Below are 21,048 nucleotides of genomic sequence, written 5' to 3'. Positions count from 1 at the left end.
ACAGGGAACTTCTTAAAATGCCAAGACCAGACTGAAAACGCAAAATGCCCCAAGTTCACACTTAATGTTTTCTGATAGAATCAAGGGCATTTTTAAACACTCTCCTAGTGACTTTGTTTTTGATTATGAATATATCTCAACAAGAAAATAACAGCTGACTATTGCCAGCCAACCTGTTGAAAAGGCTACAACAAAGGACAAAGAATCCAGAATGGGAGGTACTCTGCACTGCCTCTGATTCTTAACCAGCAGTCTCCATGTTCAGTCTGACTTTGCACAATTAAATTAAAATAATCAAGCCTCAGTGTAGCCGTCAGACCTCAAAATAATTTTTTTCAAGGATTTTTATGCATGCACCACGTGCTTCTTGCTGACCACAGAACTTCTCTGTGTTTAAGAGAAATCTCTTCCATGTGCTTTCATTGCATCTGATATGGAAATATTCCTGCAGAAAGGGCTGGTTTTCTTTATTACTAGTACAACATGGGAAGCCCCTCACCCTGGGTATAGAAATTAACTTCAGCATTAGCACTGTCTTTGCGCTAAAGAATCAATAAATCCGAAAGGCTGCAGGACCCTGAGAAAACTCACTGTCCCTGTGACCTACTAGGGAGAGAGAAGAGTGCCCTGGGTTTCAGGATCCACACAGCACTGCACCGATCAAAGCAAGGACTCACTCTAGACTTGGTTCCTAAGACCACACAGCTTTGATTGAGTCTGTTAGGAAAAGAGGGAAAGACTGATATGCAGATGTATGCCCGAGCCTGCTGTGACAGGTTCCCAAGCCGAAGCGGGGGCTCCTGGGCCCAGGCAGGAAACTGGTGGAGGGAAAAGGCGGGCTCCAACCTGCCTGGGGGGGGCAGTCCTGTTTAGGTTTCCCCTGAGAAGGTGGACACAGCTGGGACGCCGGGTGCAGGGAGGTTGGGGTGCGCGGAAGAGGAAGGCAGGACAAGGATGTGCAAAGTTATTGTGAGGAACGAAAAGTCTGAAGCTCTGAAGGGTGCCACGTCCCCTTTAAAGAGGTAAAGTGAAGACCAGAACTAATGTTTAGGAACAGAATTGAAAGCTGGTGTCAGGCATCATTGCTGGGCTGGAGGGGGTGATTCAAGGACAGAGGCTGTGTCCCCAGCGAGGACGGAGACCTGGTGAGTAGATTTCTGGGAGAGCTTCCGAGCGGAAGGGAGCAGCCTGCAGGCCCAACTGTCTACCGGCTTCTAGTAAATGTTTCCAGCTGCTGAGCAGACACCTCCATACAATAGCCCCTCTTCTCTTCACATATATATTCCTAACATGCAATGAAGCATCTTTCCTAGAAAACTGGCTTCCTTTCTTCGCCCCTTTGGGTTAGCATTCTCCCCGAGTCCTGCCATCCCCGACTGTGGAATGAAAGTGAAAAAGAAAGTGTCAGTCGTTCAGTCGTGTCCGACTCTTTGCAACTCCATGGATTGTAGCCCATCAGGCTCCTCTGTCCATGGGATTTCCCAAGCAAGAACACTGGATTGGGTTGCTATTTCCTTCTCCCAGTGATTGAACCTGCATTCAGTTGAATTGAACTCCTGAGCCTCCTGCATTGCGGGCAGATTCTTTACTGTCTGAACCACCAGGGAGCTTAGTAACAATCCCAGCACCCACTTCTTCCCACCTGTTGCCACTGTTTATCCCCAGTTCCTCCAGTGGCATTTCTCCTGCAAGCCTCAGTGGTCTCATAAAGCCTCAATTGAGACAGGGTGTGACAGTTCCATTGCACATTATCCTCATCAGTGAAACTACCCCCACTGGTGGGTCAGTGCTCTCGTGCACCGGGTACACCCTTTTCCACAGGCTATTGCAACAGTCCAAGCCTCTATTGTGTTCCTGGCACCCACCACTCTTCCCCTGACTTTGTCCCTTATGATTTTGGTGAAAAGAGAGACAATCTGATTTGAACATGCTTTCTTTAAGGAGCAAATATACCTGGGTGTTCACTCACCCTGCTTCTCCTGCCCACTGGGTTCTCTTCCTCTCATCCCAGAGGTGCTTGCCTTATGCCCCCCTCTCTCCAACACCTCCCCTCTTGCTCTGTCCTCTTGCTAATCTCCTGGGACCTTGTTCTTTCAAGTATACCTTTTCTTTTTTGCAATTTGAATTTCTCCTTTGATGTGCTCCATAAAAACACCCAGTGAGAATAATCATCATTACTGCTTATATGTTCTAAGCATCATAACCCAGACATACATTTTATCATCCCATTATACAGAGAAGGAAAAATTGTCAGAAAAACTGTCACCTGCAAAGGTGCAGAAAAATTGTCACCTGCAAAACACCTTCAAGTTACTAAGCAAGGGAGCCAGAATTTGAACTCAGGCAGAAAGATTCAAGCGCCCATCAACTTAGCAGCTGCACTGTGGCATCACTCAAAACTTCTTTCTCGGTTAAATGGAAAACATGTTTCTGCTAAAATGACCTTATTCTTTCCCCTTCCTCTTCTTTCCAAACCTTCAGTCTTGTTTCTGTTCCCTATTTTTGATTTCTCATCTCCCAGTGCTCCTCACTTTTCTGCAGACTGGCATCTCCACATCCACAGAAATGGCCCGTTCACAGCTCAGCAGTGGTTGTAAAGCTATCTTCCCAACAATAGGTGGTCACCCAGTGGGGTCTCTCCCTGCTGACCCCTGGGTTCCCTTTTGCCTCCACTTCTCTGAAGACACTTGAGTGTGTGCTGTGTTATAACCTCAGCTTCCGTGTGCTCAGCCCATTGTTCTGATCAGACTGCAAACTCCCGCTGACAAGGCCGTCTCCTCTAAGCTTTGCACTGTGTATGTAATACAGGGTAGATTCCTAGTACAGAGTGATCAACTGTGCATGGCAGGCGATTGGCACCCCTATCACCACTGGATATAGGTTGGTGTGAATTGCGTGTTTTTTTTTTTTTCTCTTCCACTCCAATCTGCCCTCTGTGGCTACTGCCCCAGGTTAGTAAGTTTTCTCTTGGAAAGAGTGGAGAATTAAAACCATCAAAGAGAATCAGAGGCAGAAGAATCCTTTTTTTCCCTCCCCAAGTAGTTTGAGTCTCCTGAGGTGCTCCAATGCATATCACTAAACAGCGTCTCCAAAAGAACCAGAGGGATCTTCGTAGCCACTATAGACTTTGATCAAAGAAATGTTTCACCACTTTCTGTTTGACTAGTGTATTAGCTTATGGTTTATTCATCAAGTTGTCAAAGACAAGGTGAGGAAGAATACAAAGATGTGTGTCGAAGTTCACTCTTTCTAGAAGCGAGTGAGCGCCGGGTGACCGTTGTGCACAGTGATTCGGCAAAATTGATTTTCCCACGAAAGCTGCTGTGGCCCTTCTTCTGGCCCTGAGTCCTGTTATGTGGGTTTCAGTCCACGCTGGAACCCATCTCTAACTGACCTGTGGGTTTTGGTCTTTCCAGCTCCTGACGGCCCACCTCAGGAAGTCCACCTGGAGCCCATCTCTTCCCAGAGCATCAGGGTCACCTGGAAGGTAAACCCAGCAAGCACACATCCTCCTGGCACTTTCTCTGTGGGGGTGGCGGGGAGAGCCTTCATTCACATTAAGTATTATGGTGCCAAGGCATGCACACTTTTTTAACTTTTATTTTATATTGGAGTATGGTTGATTTCCTGGGCTTCCCCGCTGGCTGGGCAGTAAAGAATCCACTTGCGATGTAGAAGACATGGGTTCGATCGCTGGGTTGGAAAGATCCCCTGGAGGAGGGTATGGCAATCCGCTCCAGTATTCTTGTCTGGAGAATCCCATGGACAGAGGAATCTGGTGGGCTACAGTCCATGGTGTCACAAAGAGTCAGACACGCCTGACCCAACGAGCACGCATGCATAGTTGATTTATAATGTTGTGTTCATTTCCAGTGTACAGCAAGTGATTCACTCACATGTAGGAAACTTTTGTTTTGCAAAGTTAGATTAAATACCTTTTTTACTAAAATCCAATCTTTGGATTTATGGCAGATTCTGTGTTTACAGATTGTAGTTCTTGAACCATATTTTCAGTCTCTGAATCGTGATTGGATCCTGAGTGCTGGTCTTCATGCAAATCGAAAACAGATAGGCTAGGCGTGACCACACTCATGAATTTCATCCCAGTGAAAACATACGCTAATTCCTCTTCCTAAATGCCAAATCACAGGCTGTGTGGTAGACAGTTTGCCAAGTGGCAAAGAGGAGAGCGGTCCTGGTCATGCCCCTAGCTGGCGGTGGCCTCGAGCATGCCCAGGGAGGGGAACGCTGGGCCAGCTGCCGGCTGAGGCAGTGGTCCCCCGGCATGGCCAGCAGATATCGACTGCCTGCCGGTGAGCTCATTGCCAGCTGCTGGGACGGAAAGTCTGGGCCACAGTATAAACAACCATACCATCGGCATGCTTCTTCCTCCAGCATACATGGTTTTCACAGCCAAACTCTCATTGAAGGAAGCAGCGTTGACCGATGTTCTGGCCTGAACTCATCACAAACTAGCATGCTGGGCAGCGCTGCCCCTGGGAGCCTGCAGTCACTGAGGGGCTGGGTGAATTGGCTTGGTTAATAAGTCACGCCCTCCGTGTGACTCGGAGCTGACCCCCTTCCTTCCAATTCCACTTTATCTAGAATGCCTTGGCTGGGTCAACAAGTCTGCAAAGCCGCACTTCCTTTTCCGCTTCTGGATTCTGATGTTGTGCTTTGCACTTTTCTCATTTGCTTCTTCCCGCTTTCCTCACCCTCTTTCCTGTGCTCTCCCTTAGAGAAAGTAACAGCTGCAGTGAGGTCTTTAACGCACACACCTCTCGTCCCCCTCATCCATTGCACCTCTTGCTGTGTCTTTTTTTCTTTTCTTCTGGCATCAGCCGTTTCATAAAATGACTAGCCTCTATAATACTACTACTAATAAAGGATTTTCATGGCTGGAATGGACGCCACCTTGGATGTAAACACACATCAGTGTGGCCAGCCCCTTTGTGTTGGCTTTTTACAGGCTTGGCCACTGAGCTGTCATCCCTGTGGGCAGCACACTGTCTGTTCAACTGCTCAGACAGGGCCGAAGGTCTTTGTGAGGACATCCACCAGCTGTGAGCATCACTCGCCTGGTGATGAAAGGCACTCAGCAGGCCCCAGCCCCCACACAGCCCGGCCCTGTTGCAAAGCGAATGCTGACTCACTCTGTCCTGCGTTCAAGCCTGGGAACTTTCCCTCACCAGCCCTCTGCATTCTCTTGCATTTTGCCACTGAAAAGATGAGCTATTACAGCGGGCCCTAGAGCTTTCTCTGTCCTGCAGGAGAGAAGTGTCTGTCCCCAGAGCTCTTATAACTAAAAATAGAAACTTCAGAGGCTTGAAAAGGTATTGTATCCTTTCTGTCTCTGTAGAGAAGCAGCAGGAAAAGTCAGTAGGTTGCAGTTAAATGTCTTCTGAATGTCAAAAGGATGAACAAGTTTGGGCTATTGAACGGAGGCCTTGCCTGCCTTAGACTGAACCAGACGCACTGTCCTGTTCATGGAACCTTGATTTATTCCAGGGTGGCCGGCTGCAGACAGAGATGCGGTGATTGAACCACTGCGTGGGGGAGGGGCTGCCCGCCGAGCTGTCATTTCACACTGGCCTGATTGTGTCATGCAAGTGCGTCACCAATTCAGTCTAACTGTAGGCAATACTGAGTGATCCAAAGTACCATGTGTTGCATAAAATAAGCCTTGATTTTATGGTATCAAAGCTCCAGATTTACATTTTGTGTAAAGAGGCTGATAGGAGGGACTTCCCCTGGCCGTCCTGTGGTTAAGACTTCACTTTCCAATGCAGGGGGCCCCGGTTCGATCGCTGGTCAGGGAGCTGAGATCCCATATGCTGCACAGCCAAAAAAACCAAAGCTTAAAAAACAGAAACAATATTGTAAGAAGTTTTAAAAAGACTTTAAAAATGGTCCACATCAAAAAAGGAAAAAAAAATCTTAAAAAAGAGGCTAAGAGAAAAGGAGGAGGAAGAAGGAAGGAAAGAAAAAGAGAGACATTGTATTAACTGAAGGTGTGTTAGTTGCTCAGAGGAAAGAATAGCTCCAGGCTTTAGGGAGGAATATAGCCAGTTTAGACATTAAACCTCCTGAAGGTCAATGGTAAGCACACAGGAAGATGCCCAAGAACTTGCCTGTGTAATGGAAGATGAAGAAAATCCCATGGACAGAGGAGCCCGCCAGGCTCCAGTCCATGAGGTTGCAAAGAGTTGGATACAACTTAGCGACCAAACAACAGCAACAATCTGAAAAATACTTTTAACTCTATGGAGTGCCTTATCTCCATAATTCCAACAAATCAAGGCATCATTACAACCTAGTATATATTTCAGAGATGATCTCTTACAGGGGAAAATGGCTTAGTTTGTCATTTAAAAACAAAACTGCCTTATTGCCAATGACCTTCATAGCAACACTATAATAAACAGCAGAGGCCACTTGACTTCTACATCCAGTGCAGCAGTAAAGAATCTGCCTGCCAATGCAGGAGACGCGAGAGACGCCGGTTCGATCCCTGGGTCAGGAAGATCCCCTGGAGAAATAAATGGCAACCCACTCCAGTATTCTTGCCTAGAGAATCCCATGGACAGAGGAGCCTGGTGAGCTACAGTCCATGGGGTCACAAAGAGTCAGATACAACTGAGTGACTAAGCACATACCCAATGTGGCAGGGAACTGCCCAAGATCTGAGGGATCCTGACTGTCCAGTGGAGGCCCCCCGCCTCTCTTGGCTATCTGACTCTGCCGGCTAGGCTTATAGCAACAGATGTGCTAATGTATGTGAAATGCCAAGATTGTGCTTGTGCATGGAAAGGGTCAACAAACCTTTCAGCACCTTCCAGCCTCATGTTATAAATGTAACTAGCCCCACTAAAGTTAAAGGAAATAAAGTAACCTGTCCGCTTTTACCTACTACCCCTTTCTTTTCAAATTGTAAAGTTAACCTTGACATAACTGGGCATTAAGCTGACCTCCTTGCTTCCGCAGTCAGTCAGAGGAAATTCAAGAGCGGCCTTGGAATTAGTTTTACTTAATTTTTAAGCCCTCACTTTAATTTTTAACTCTCTCCTTAAGCTGTGAAAAATTACCAAATTTGAATTTCTTTTATGAAGTAATCAATTGGTTCTAGAGTTGGATTTTCAGCATTTTTTGACCAACATGCCTGACAAATATTTAAGGACTTGTCAGCCCTTCTCATATTGATAAGTTTAACCTCTTCCCCTATAACGAGAGAAGAAAAATCCAAACTGATTTAAAAATGTCTTGATCATCCGCATAACATAGGGCTGTTCTCTCAACCTCTTTCAATCCCCTTACCTCTCTGAGGGGAGAGGGCATGTTTTGTTGTTCTTTATGTTTCCAGTAGCAGCACAGTAAATATTTGTTAAGTAAACACATGGACTTCTCACTGTTCACCTTCACGTTAAAATATGCATGTCAGGAGGGGGTCCCTTTCCTTTGGAAAACTCTGGATGCCCTAAAAAGCCCTACATGACTAAGTTAACATCTTACTTTTTTGCACATATATAAAATATACAGATGCCCTTCACAAAACCACTCATTGCTTATTTGCTTTATTTGGGGTATACTCTGCCCCTCTACCCACCTCCCCACTGGATCAGCCCTCTTGGTTTAGCCATGTGATTGGTCTTTTCAAGAAGTTCAATTCTCTACCCCAAAACAGAGCTGCCAACCTGCCTGCCCCAAGGGTCCTGGCTGGCCTCCCAGCCTAAGCAGGCAATCCTCTTAGTGCCCAGTCTCAAAGGGCAGTGAGCAGATGCTGGCCAGCTTCACAAATGCTGCTGAGCCGCCAAGAGTGTGGGATACCAGCCCACACCTGGGCATGCTGGGAAGACAGGTTGGCTGATTCACAGCCCAGGAGGCTTGTCTCTGTCCAGTCTCAGTGAAAAGGCCCTCTCGGCTCATTTGCCCTGACAGGACATCAGCTGAACTTGAACCAAGGGCTCAAATCAGGGCCAACTCCATTCATCAGCTGGCAGTCCTTTCAGATGGTGTCTTTTGAAGGTTTCACTTGGAGCCTGGATGAACCTGGCATAGTACAAGACACCTAAGGACAGACACTTTTCTTGTTCTGTTTCAGAACAGTTAGCTCATAAACAAGTTACTGACTGTTAGGTCACAATAAACTTGGAGGTAAGGGTGATATTTGTGCATTGATTGTTGGAATGTATGATCAAAAATGCAATTAAGAGTAGTAAATAGGAACATCGAGGTTGGAATCAAAAGAGAATTTTGGATATTAACTAGTGACCAGTCATAGGTCTTTATTTATATCAGCATCACATTTTACAAGTGGATTGGCTTCCAAAGTTTGGACATTAAGGTAAAAATTGCTTATGACAGGATAATATTAAAATTTATTTGATTGTGTGTTGAGTACCCTAGGCATGTTACCAGTGAAACCTTGGTGTCATACATGTGTGAATATTTAATATTTGCAGTGAAAATAAGGCGTTCCAGGTGCTGCTGGTGGTAAAGAACCCGCCTGCCAATGCAGGAGACACAGGAGATGTGGGTTCGATTCCTAGGTTGAGAAGATCCCCTGGAGTAGGAAATGGCAACCCATTCCAGTATTCCTACCTGCAGAATCCTGTGGAAAGAGGAGCCTGGCAGGCTACAGTCTATGAATCACGAAGAGTTGACTGAAGCAACTTGCATGCATGTGAAAATAAACAGCATATGTAAAAATATAACTGGACAGGATTTTATTACATTACATATAAAATATGATTAGCATTAGGTTAAATGTATCTATGGCAGGTAAATTACAGATAAGAAGAATATTCTGATACAGCATGAAAAGTACTAGATTAGACTTCAAAATAATTAGATATTATTCCCATCTCCACATTTAGGAGAAATGATCTTGAACAAGTAACTTGATTTGTAATTTCTGAAGCTTGAACCCTTTCATTAGGTCCAATCTGTGTCTCCTTTTCATTATGTCATAGACAGATAGACAACAGCACATTGTAGCCTTATCTGTAATCATCACTCTGTGCTGCCTAATTCCATTCATTCCCTTCTGTTCTGCAAAGATCAAAAAGAGGGTTCTTGGGGATCTGAAAAACTGGGGAATGCACAGCTGTTGGTTCTTAACTAAATAGTCCATTGCAAGCAAGGCCAGTGCTGAACCATTTCATGATTTTTTAGTGATCACAACAGTGGTTCTCAGATTTGAGCATGCTCAGAACCCTGGGGAGGGCTTGTCAACACACAGACCAGTAGCCACCTCCCTGCAGTATGTGTTTCTGACAGCAGGTCTGGGTGGGGTCCCAGCTTTTCCCTAGCTCCCCCACATTCCTACTGTTCCCCCCAACTCCCCCAAAATTCCTGCGGACCCCTCCCTAAAGTTCCCCACCCTCCAGCCCTGGGTCATTTCTTATACCTTCACCAGGCACAGCCGGGTCCACTGCCCCCTTCTTGGGAATCCCCCTGCTCCCATTGGGAAAAGGCACCTCTCACTTTTCCCTTCTGTGCCAACAGCCCCCTGTGCCAACCTTCAATGCTGCCAGTGTCACACTCCCTTTTAATCACAATTCACTGTACGTCTCTCTTACCCACGGTGCCTTATACAGAAGAGACGCCAGCTCCTGGTGGTTACATTTAATGCATCCGTTCACTGAGCAAGTTATGGAATTTATGCTGTTTATATTGAGGAGCAATGAGAGGGACTGGAGGAAGCACACGGAGATGAAAGACTGTCTCCACTTCTGTAATAAAAGGGAAATAAGGACAGGTGACATTTTAAGTGAATCTGCAGGAAGCTGAAGGAAATGTTTTCAGTCATGTTTTAACTGAGTCACTCGACATGCTGGCTTGATGTAGTGTTCCAAGTGTGGGATTCTGCAGTGGAGGCCTTGGGCTCCCCAGGCAAGAAGCTGGATCTTGACTTCCAGGATGGTCCACTCACCCACCAGCAGTGAGCAGGTGGAGGGGAGCATGCTGGAAGCAGGACCTGGCCAGTGGTTTTCTGAACCTGAGATGCCACTTCTAATCCGTCACATCCATGCTGGTGGTGCTGTGAGCATTTGCCCATCCCTGATTTTCCCATCTCTGTAAGGAGCGGAAACTCTGCCACAGGCAGTTTTCAGGCTGATTCCGGTGGACACGTAAAATACAGGCACTTGCGAACCACAGGAATAAATTGACATGGGGCTCCTGTTGTCATGGAGATCAAAAGAGACAGTTTCTTAAAGAAAGTGGGGGTTGGGAGGGATTTGGAGACTGGAGAAAGGGCTTCTGGGAAGATGAAAGAAGGCTGTTTAGGGAGACCACAGGAGGAAAAAAACAAACTGTCAAGGCTGGAAGGAGAGAGAGAGTGCCATAGAAGGCAGATAAATGAGACAAATGAAAAGAGGTCTGGATCGTTCCTGATGCAAAGGTGAAGGAAAGGAAGAGGAAAATTCAACACAGGAAAATAATGAGTTCTCACAAGAGAAACAGCAGTGTAGAGGTAAAGACTTCTTTTGGAATTGCAGTGCATTCGAAGGGATTTGAGACACCATAAAGCCAGAACACTCAGACATCAAAGCCATCTGTAAACAGCAGCATCTTCCTGCCTGCAGAGACACTCAGATTCCTGGATTCTTGATTGTGGGGTGAAGGGAGCCCTCCTTCGCTTTAGGCTGTTTGTTTGTTTGTTCCAATCACTTATTTTCTAAAGTCTTCCTTTGAGAGGGCTGGTTGCCAGGAGAGGTTTGCTATAAATCCATTGGCCTGTCTTCAAGGATCCTTATTATAAACTTGTATAAACCACTGACTGGCTGACAAGTGAATAGCCCTTCTGGAATCCTTATTTTAAGCAGGAAACAAAAATTGACAACATTTTCCAGATAAATTAGCTCTTCAGAAGCTATTTTCTTCCCTGATATGGCCTAGGAAATGACATCACTTCAGTTTAGTCTCTCAGTCATGTCTGACTCTTTGCGACCCCATGAATCGCAGCACGCCAGCCCTCCCTGTCCATCACCAACTCCCGGAGTTCACTCAGATTCACATCCATTGAGTCAGTGATGTCATCCAGCCATCTCATCCTCTGTAATCCCCTTCTTCTCCTGCCCCTAATCGCTCCCAGCATCAAAGTCTTTCCAATGAGTCGACTCTTTGCATGAGGTGGCCAAAGTACTGGAGTTTCACCTTCAGCATCATTCCTTCCAAAGAAATCCCAGGGTTGATCTCCTTCAGAATGGACTAGTTGGATCTCCTTGCAGTCCAAGAGACTCTCAAGAGTCTTCTCCAACACCACAGTTCAAAAGCATCAATTCTTCGGTGCTCAGCCTTCTTCACAGTACAACTCTCGCATTCATACATGACTACTGGAAAAACCATAGCCTTGACTAGATGGACCTTTGATGATAAAGTAATGCCTCTGCTTTTGAATATGCTATCTAGGTTGGTCATAACTTTTCCTCTAAGGAGTAAGCGTCTTTTAATTTCATGGCTGCAGTCACCATCTGCAGTGATTTTGGAGCCCCCCAAAATAAAGTCCAACACTGTTTCCACTGTTTCCCCATCTATTTCTCATGAAGTGATGGGACCGGATGCCATGACCTTTATTTTCTGAATGTTGAGCTTTAAGCCAACTTTTTCACTCTCCTCTTTCACTTTCATCAAGAGGCTTTTTAGTTCCTCTTCACTTTCTGCCATAAGGGTGGTGTCATCTGCATATCTGAGGTTATTGATATTTCTCCCAGCAATAAGGAAATAACATGGACCCCTCCAAATCCTGCTCAGATGGTAAAGAATCTGCCTGCAATACGGGAGACCCGGGTTCAATCCCTGAGTTGGGAAGATCCCCTGGAGAAGGAAAAGACAGCCTACTTCACTATTCTTGCCTGGAGAATCCCCATGGACAGAGGAGCCTGGTGGGCTACAGTCCATGGAGTCACAAAGAGTGGGACATGACTGAGCAACTAACACTTTCATGTTCCTTCAAATCTTGCCTGGCTCTCCCATCTTGATGGATTGGCCACCAATGTTACATATCAGCATGGAAGCCAGGTCTCAACTTGCACCCATGTGTCCAGACTGGGACACATTGCCTAAGAATTCCCTCTGAACTGGCTGATCCAGGCCTTTGTTAAATAGCTGTGTCATGGGTCTGGTGTCTAGGCACCTCCTCTGCTTTTATACCCTCCTCATTCCCACCACTTACTTAAATTCAGTAAGATATAAACCTTCACCTAAGGTCATTTTTACCCATCACTTTTTTAGACCTCATAAATGCTCAGGTGATCAAATCAGTCAATCCTAAAGGAAGTCAACTCTGAATCTTCATTGGAAGGACTGATGCTGAAGCTGAAGTTTCAATACTTTGGCCACTTGATGGTGAAAAGCTGACTCATTGGAAAAGACCCTAATGCTGGGAAAGATTGGGGGCAGGAAAAGAAGGGGGTTACAGAGGATGAGATGGTTAGATGGCATCAATGACTTGATGGATGGATGTGAGAGTTGGACCATAAAGAAATGAGTACTGATGAATTGATGCTTTTGAACTGTGATGTTGGAAAAGACTTTTGAGAGTCCCTTGGACTGCAAGGAGATCCAACCGGTCCATTCTTGAGGAAATCAGTACTGATAATTCATTGGAAAGACTGATGCTGAAGCTCCAACACTTTGTCTACCAAAGTATTGGTGAAGAGCTGACTCACTGGAAAAGACCCTGATGCTGGGAATGATTGAAGGCAGGAGAAGGGGACAACAAGGATGAGATGGTTAGATGGCATCACCAACTCGATGGACATGAGTCTGAGCAAACTCCAGGAGCTGGTGATGGGCAGGGAGGTGTGGTATGCTGCAGTCCATGGAGTTGCAAAAAGTTGGACATGAATGAGTGACTGAACTGAACTGAACTCTGCTTACAAGTTAAATAAGGAGGGTGGCAATATACACCCTTGACATAGTCCTTTCCCAGTTTGCAACCAGTCTATTGCTCCATGCCTGGTCCTAACTGTTGCTTCTTGACCTGCATGCAGGTTTCACAGGAGGCAGGTAAGATGTCTTATATTCCCATCTCATAAGAATTTTCCACAGCTTGTTGTGATATACACAGTCAAAGGCTTTAGCATAGTCAGTGAAGCAGAAGATGTTTTTCTGGAATTCTCTTGCTTTTTCTACCATCCAATGAATGTTGGCAATTTGATCTTTGGTTCCTCTGCCTTTTCTAAATCCAACTTGAATATTTGGAAGTTCTCAGTTCACATACTGTTGAAGCCTAGCTTGGCAAATTTTGAGAATTACTTTGAGAGCATATGAAATGAATGCAATTGTGCAGTAGGTTGAACATTCTTTGGCATTGCCCTTCTTTGGGATTGGAATGAACACTGACTTTTTCCAGTCCTGTGGCCACCACTGAGTTTTCTAAACTTGCTAGCATATTGAGTGCAGTACTTTAAAAGCATCATCTTTTAGGATTTGAAATAGCTTAGCTGGGATTTCATCTAGCTTTGTTCATAGTGATTTTTCCTAAGGCCCACTTGACTTCTCACTCCAAGATGTCTGGCTCTAGGTGAATGATCACACCATCGTGGTTACGAGTTGATGGTGGATGAAGTGAAAAGTGACAGTTGCTTAGTCGTGTCCAACTCTTTGTGACCCCATGGAATGTAGCCCACCAGGCTCCTCTGTCCATGGGATTCTCCAGGCAAGAAGAGTAGAGTTGGTTGCCATTTTCTTCTCCAAGAGATCATCCCAACTCAGGAATCAAACCTGGGTCTCCCGCATTGCAAGAGGACTCTTTACCACCTGAGCCCCCTTATGCAATATTGATGGTGGGTGGGAGAGTGCCAGTGGAGGACAGAGAATGGAGAGGACTCCTGGGGTGGAGGCAGTCACAGGAGGCTCCCCAAGGAGTTAGAAGTTGATCTGGCCATGGGATGAGTCAAGTTTGGACAGTAGGAGAAAGGGAGAAATGCGTTCTCTGATGGGGACTTCCATGAGATGGGAAAGTGTAAGAGAGCTGGGATCCCCATGCTTACTCAAGTGCTTGAGGATCCGAGGGGAATGGACATCCAGGGATGTTAGTCTGGAAACACTGCCATGGGGCTCAGAACTTAACAGCAGGCACTGCTGAGACTGAGGGAGAATAAGGGCATGATCAAAGTGGCTTCTTAGAAATCTGTCTTCTCCAGTATCTTGCAACCCAGATTCAAACGTGTTTCAGGACCCCTACCTGATTCTTTCTTCCATGTTTCTTCCTGTGCTGTGCTTAGTTGCTCAGTAGTATCTGACTCTTTTGTGACCGCATGGACTGTAGCCCACCAGGCTCCTCTGTCCATGGGATTCTCCAGGCAAGAGTACTGGACTGGGTTGCCATGCCTTCCTCCAAGGGATCTTCCCAACCTAGGTATGGAAGCCAGATCTCCCACACTGCAGGCAGATTCTTTACCATCTGACCTACCAGGGAAGCCCTGCTGCTGCTGCTGCTGCTGCTAAGTCGCTTCAGTCGTGTCCGACTCTATGATCCCATAGACGGCAGCCCATCAGGCTCCACCGTCCCTGGAATTCTCCAGGCAAGAACACTGGAGTGGGTTGCCATTTCCTTCTCCAATGCAGGAAAGAGAAAAGTGAAAGTGAAGTCACTGAGTCGTGTCCAACTCTCAGCAACCCCATGGACGGTAGCCCACCAGGCTCCTCCGTCCATGGGATTTTCCAGGCAAGCGTACTGGAGTGGGGTGCCATTGCCTTCTCCGAGGGAAGACCTACTGTCTTCCTATTCCACAAACAATTGTTTTTGAGCCATTTACTCAACTGTTCTTTGAGGCTATTTAACAGCCCTAGAAGGGTATCCTAAAAAGTGTCTTCCCATTTGAATGCCTTCTTTTCACATGCCAGCCAACCATCTCACTTTATTTCAAGTAGACACATGCTCCAGGAAGTCATGTTTCAGTATCATCCAAAATAGTTTTTAAAGTAAGGGATATTACATTATGACCCAACTTGTCTTAGGATGATATGAAACTGTTGCTGCTGCTGCTAAGTCATTTCAGTTGTGTCCGACTCTGTGCGACCCCATAGACAGTAGCCCACCAGGCTTCCCCATCCCTGGGATTCTCCAGGCACGAACACTGGAGTGGGTTGCCATTTCCTTCTCCGATGCATGAAAGTGAAATCGCTCACTCATGTCTGACTCCTCGAGACCCCATGGACTGTAGCCTACCAGGCTCCTCCATCCATGGGATTTTCCAGGCAAGAGTACTGGAGTGGGGCGCCATTGCCTTCTCCAGATATGAAACCTACCACCAGACAAATGATTGAAGTTCCTTTTTGGGTTCACACTCCCTGCCCTCACCCCACCATGGCTTGTTGCCCATACAGCTTAGAGAGTCACTTTCAAAACACTTTGGAACTTGCATCAGAACCCCTAAAATGTACGATTATAGTGTATAAAATTCCTGCATTTATGGACTTTTAAAAGACATCTGGTGTTTCTCAATATGAATATAAACCCTCAAGGATTTCTTAAGGTTAACACATCCCTAAGTGTAAATCTGACTAGTTAGCCTACAAATTAATAATAGAACTTAAACTTTGACTGTGGTAGTTATAATTTCCACTTATTTTTGCACATGAAAACATAATACTTTCTCTTTGTGTGATTTGTTAAATTTTTCTTTGATTAAATTTTTTTGTTTCATGTAACTTTATAAACCTAATTATTAAGCTTTGCACAAAGGAGAGAATTTATTGGGGCTGAGTGGTGGAAATTAAAGACAACTCATGGGAAAACCTGGGTTAGAATTCCAAATCTGCATTTACCTTGAGGAATATGTTTTTAACCTCTTTGACCTTTAGTTTCTTCCTCTGTAAGAAGAAGAATGATACTTCTTGGGGTTGTTGTGACAATAAGCAGTGATAGATGGATAGATGAATAGATAGATAATCTCACTTATTACACTGATTGGGAAAATCACAGTCTCAGTTGGTGAAGATGACAGAGATGATGGAATGGAGGAGATGGTGGAAGGACAGAGGTAACTAGCTGCGGTGATGTTGGCTCTGAGTCAGTGACAGGCGATGATGGTCATGATGATGCTGATGGTGATGTGGATGTCAGTGGTAATGGCAATGGAAGTTTTGGAGGTGCAGCAGTGATTTATGGTGGAGGTAGTGATAAGAATGGTTGTAAACGTGGGAGAGATGGAGGCAGCATTGGGTAATGGTGGTGGAGGTGGTGGTGATGTTGGTACCCATGGTAGCAATGTTGGTAGTGATGGTCTTGATGCTTTCAATGGACGTGGTGGCAGTGATGAAGGTGGTGATTGTGATGGTGATGGAGGTGGTGATGCTGGTGATGAGGTGGTGGCAGTGATGAGTGGTGATGATGGAGCATGGAGCAACAGAGGTGGTTAGAAGTAGTGGTGTTCACGCTGATGGTAGTGATGGTGATGATGACGATTCAGTGGTCCAGGTGGTGATTCTAGATTGGTGGTGGTTACTGTGGTCATGGTGAGAGGAAGCTATTGTTGTAATTGAATTAGAGAAATAACCTAGAGGTAATTTTAGCACACTAGCTTTTATTAAAATTGCTTTATTGGGATGAAGTTAGCACACCATCACAGTCACTGTTTTAAGGTTACGATTCCATGGTTTTTTAGTATGCTTACAGAGGTACACAGCCATTACCAGAATCTAAATTTATTAAAATTTCATTCCCCACCAAAAAACCCATACCTGTTAGTAGTCACTCCCCATCCCCCCACGCAACCTTCCTAGATGGTTTTCAGAGCCTCTGGAGGCCTGCGAGCTGTAGAATCAGAAGTGCATGATTCATTTGTAAGAAAAATCCATCACTTCTTTCTCAGGTGTGACAGTTCCTTCTGCATGATAACTAGAGATTGTATTAAAGCCCTGAAAGAAAAGACATCAGCTCACTTCAAATATATACCTTCAAATGTATACCCTCAAATAACTCAACTGTACCTGTTCAACATATATCTCTTCAAAATCAGAATATTCAGAAACCTGGAAGAGAATTCTCTCCTTGGTTATCTGTGATAAACACAGTCCCTTAAGTTAGTTACCACATCTGAAAAAATAACAACAAATAATGCTATCTCATTAACAGTCAGTTGAAACAGAACTCCTTGAGATAAGACACCCATCCACTTCTGGGACTTCAGTCCAATAAACAAACTCAAACAAATGCACTGTATCACCAAGGTTAATTTGTGGTAGGAAAAATGTTACAAGAAACAATATCCCTTGCAATGGAAAAATGGTTCAATAAAACATGGCATATGATTTTTAAAGACCATAAACATGAAATATGATCATAATAGCCTATTAAATGAAAAAAATCAGACACCAAACTGCAGAGTATGAAGACGACCATGTGGGAAACAAAAATTTCAACTTTGCTTAGAGAGATAGGAATGTTATCAAAATTTGAATAGCAATTACATAGGAAGGTTGGCGATATACTTTTAGTATTATAAAAAATATTTTCTACAAGATATTTTGCAGAAGAACCTAATAAGCAAAAATAACCTTCCTGCTGTTGCTGCTGCTAAGTCGCTTCAGTCGTGTCCGACTCTGTGCGACCCCAGAGACGGATTCTCCGGGCAAGAACACTGGAGTGGGTTGCCATTTCCTTCACTGCTGCAGAATTAGCAGGACTAAAATGTATTTCTATGAAGAATGTAAAGAATGTTATATTTATTCTATACAAAATATTTAAACTCAACAGGACAAAAACCTCTGTATTGTCTTTCATATACTTAAGCTAGTTAGAGTGTGTTTTCACCCATGGAGAGAGAAAAAAGGAAGATATCTCCACCTGTCTGTGCTCCAGATCACAGGTGTGATCAATCCCCCTAAATCCAAGAAGGGAAATGTCAGCCAGCAGGGCCCTCTGCTTATAGAAGATTCGGCAGAACTGGGTGCTCTGTGTAAACACTCTCTTGTGGGTATTTACCTCCTACCTGATCAGACTCCACAGCTCCTGTCCTGGGATCCAGACTCAGCATCTTAGGGAGCCTTAAATTGTCATATTGAAAAATTAGAATACTTACAAATTAAAAAAAAATCTTCACATTTGGCTAAGTGATATATGAAAAAGCTATGTGAAATAGGAAGAATGTCTTTGTTTTATATTTGATTTATCCATGGCTTTTGGAGGGATATTAATTTTATTAATTGGTTAAATTGTTAATTGGTTAATTGGTTAAGCAATTGAGGTAAAACAAATTCCAGGTAATGGAAGTCTCAAAATCGGAAATCTTTAGATGTGATTTTTAGCAAAGCGAAGAGCAAGATGAAAAGCTGTGATCGATGCAAAACAGGAAAGCACAGACATCCGCTTCGGATAAAAAAGGTGTGAGCTTTTACATCAAGGTCTGTAAGTTCCAACTTGACTGCAGAAGTGATGGTTTCTAGGGCTGTTTTTTTGATATCTATTTAGACTGTGTAAATGCATGAAACCCAATGGGCTGTTGAGAAAAACAGTGGGATCCAAGAAAACAATAAATGAGGAAATGTGCTTGGAAAAAAGATGGGATTTTACTGCTCTTGTGTAACTCAGACAAAGTCCTAAAGACAGCAGAGACATTCATTCCATGAGGAAGCCAGCATGATGAGCAGTCCACAGAAGTTTGCTGAATCTGTACTGCTGTCTGCTCATGAACTTCTTCCTGTCGGTTGTCCAGGGCGATCCCCCAGGCCTGCCCCGCCCGACTCCCCCCTCCCCGGGGCAGATCCACCTTGTCTGTTCTCTGCCTGCCATTCCTCACCCCTGTGCATTCCTCGTCTCTCTCCACCGTCCATCCTTGCTGCTCAGTCTCTCTCTCACCCTACGCCCTCCCCCCCTTTCCGGAGCCCTGGCCGTCCTTCCAGGCCCGCCTGCGGTCAGCATCTTCTGACTGCTTCAGACCGCTCTCACTTCACCACTTCCTGGACGCCTGCTAGCCTCCTGTCCACTGCCACAGACTTGGGCACTTCAGATTTCTCTACAGCTTCCTAAGTGTTTGTTTCCTCTCTCCAGCGGGGCTGTAGACATTTTCAGGGCTGAGAAAGCTTTTCAGAGCCCTGAGAGATCCACAGCTTGTACTGAAATACATGCACACGCACAGACACATTCACACACATACACATATATGCTCATACATATGCACACACAGACATAATACAGATATATACACACATACTCACACATATACCCGTATATCTGTTGATTGTCTGAAAACTTATAATACCTTTGTCACTATAGAGCATCACTTTGATGTTGTTCTTAAAACATACTTGAAAATAGTCTGGATTCTTAAAAAAAAAAATAAATTCAACATAGCAGTGAAAACTGTTCTGTCTTCTACTAGACTGACCCCTTTATCCTTTTCAGAGAGAAGCTAGCTCCAGCCTTCCCTTGCCCAGCTTAAATCACCATAAAATGATTCCAGAGTGACTCAGACCTTAAGAAAAGAGATTTGCCTTCTTGCCAGGGGTGGACTCCCGTTCACATTCAGCTTTCAACCTGGAAACACCTTTATTCTGGAATATTCCATTAGAGTGTAAGCTCCATGCAGGCAGGGACCTTTTTTAAAAAATCACTTCCGTTCTCCAGTGCCGGGGACCATGTAGCAGAGTGGAGCTCAGTCGGTTTTGCTCGGTGAACACATGAACATCAGTCTCACGAGAAGATGGTTGATGGAGGCTGAGGTGCCGCAAACTCAATCTGTCTTTTAAAACTCTACCACCACTTAGAGAAGCCAGCAGCCCAGCAGCTTGACAGAGGGCCTGGGTGCCCAGGCGCTGCAGTGGACTCTTCTCCTATCTCTGCTGTTTGCGTGACCTCCTGTGTCCGTGAGGGTCCCGAGGTGCTGTGTCCCAGGCGGTGGCGAGGGCCAGGTGTATCCATGCAAGTGAAGGCAGAGCGCCTGGCCACAAGCATCCTCTAGGAATGAGTTGGCTGCTATAGCTGCTATTATTACTGCCATATCTGTATGATTTTCATACTTACTCAATTTCATTTTTGTCTCCCTACGATATAGGCAGGCGCTGGTTTATCTCCTGTCCCACCTCAAGTATTCTTTTTTTCTGTATGTATTATTTTTTTCAATCAGAATAAAGTTGCTTTATAATGTCATGTTAGTTTCTACTGTACAATAGTGTGAATCAGCTACATGGTACATATATCCCCTCCCTCTTGAACCTCTCTGCCCCCTTCCCAACCCTCTAGGTCATCATAGGGCACGGAGCTGAGCTCCCTGTGATATACAGCAGCTTCCACTAGCTCTCTATTTATCTATCTGTATATGTCAATGCTACTCTCTCGATTCATCCTACCCTCTCATTCCGTCCTGTGTCTATATGTTCATTTTCTGTGGCAGCATCTCTATTCCTGTCCTGCAAACAGATTCATCTGTACCAATTTTTTTTTTAGATTCCACATATATGCATTAATATATGGTATTTGTTCTTCTCTTTCCTGCTTAGGCTCCCAAGAAACATTTGCAAAATGGGATTATCCGTGGCTACCAGATTGGTTACCGGGAGTACAGCACCGGCGGCAACTTCCAATTCAACATCATCAGTATCGACACCACGGGGGACAGTGAGATTTACACCCTGGACAACCTCAACAAGTTCACCCAGTATGGCCTGGTGGTGCAGGCCTGCAACCGGGCCGGGACGGGGCCTTCTTCTCAGGAAATCATCACCACCACCCTCGAGGACGGTAGGTGCCTGGCCCCCTGCAGGCTGTGCAGGGGCGATGTCAGCCTGGCCGGCTGGGACCGGGGCTTTCTTCCAGCGGGAAGCGTGTCCTAATTAACTCGCAGGCTGCCTGGATTCGGCGCCCTGGATACATCTTCATGGAAAAGCCAAATCCACTCCCTTTTCAGCATCTTTCTCCTGCATTTCAAGCGCAAGAGGTGGACTTCTGCCAAGTGAATCCAAGCCTCTCCCTATGACTGCAGCAGTCTGGGCACAATGTAGAAATTCGATTTTCTAAAAATTTCTCATAAGTCAACGTTAAGGAGGGCTTCACCCCCCTCTCTCTCTTTCTTCTTTTTTAATCATTGCTTTTTATTTTCA

General features: G+C 45.1%; 1 protein-coding gene across 1 annotated transcript in view; it reads left to right on the top strand.

Annotated features, from left to right (window-relative positions):
* The window catches only part of DSCAM (DS cell adhesion molecule), a 679,278-nt gene that overhangs the window by 541,495 nt on the left and 116,735 nt on the right, over positions 1-21,048 (top strand). Inside the window, exons 16-17 of the mRNA XM_069597968.1 lie at positions 3,417-3,487; positions 20,449-20,689. Coding sequence (XP_069454069.1) covers positions 3,417-3,487; positions 20,449-20,689 — 312 coding nt within the window. The remainder of the gene's footprint in view (positions 1-3,416; positions 3,488-20,448; positions 20,690-21,048) is intronic.

This window comes from Ovis canadensis, chromosome 1, assembly GCF_042477335.2.
Source record: "Ovis canadensis isolate MfBH-ARS-UI-01 breed Bighorn chromosome 1, ARS-UI_OviCan_v2, whole genome shotgun sequence".
NCBI lineage: Eukaryota > Metazoa > Chordata > Mammalia > Artiodactyla > Bovidae > Ovis > Ovis canadensis.
Note: the sequence above shows the minus strand (reverse complement) of the source record. Positions and strands in the feature narration are given on the sequence as shown.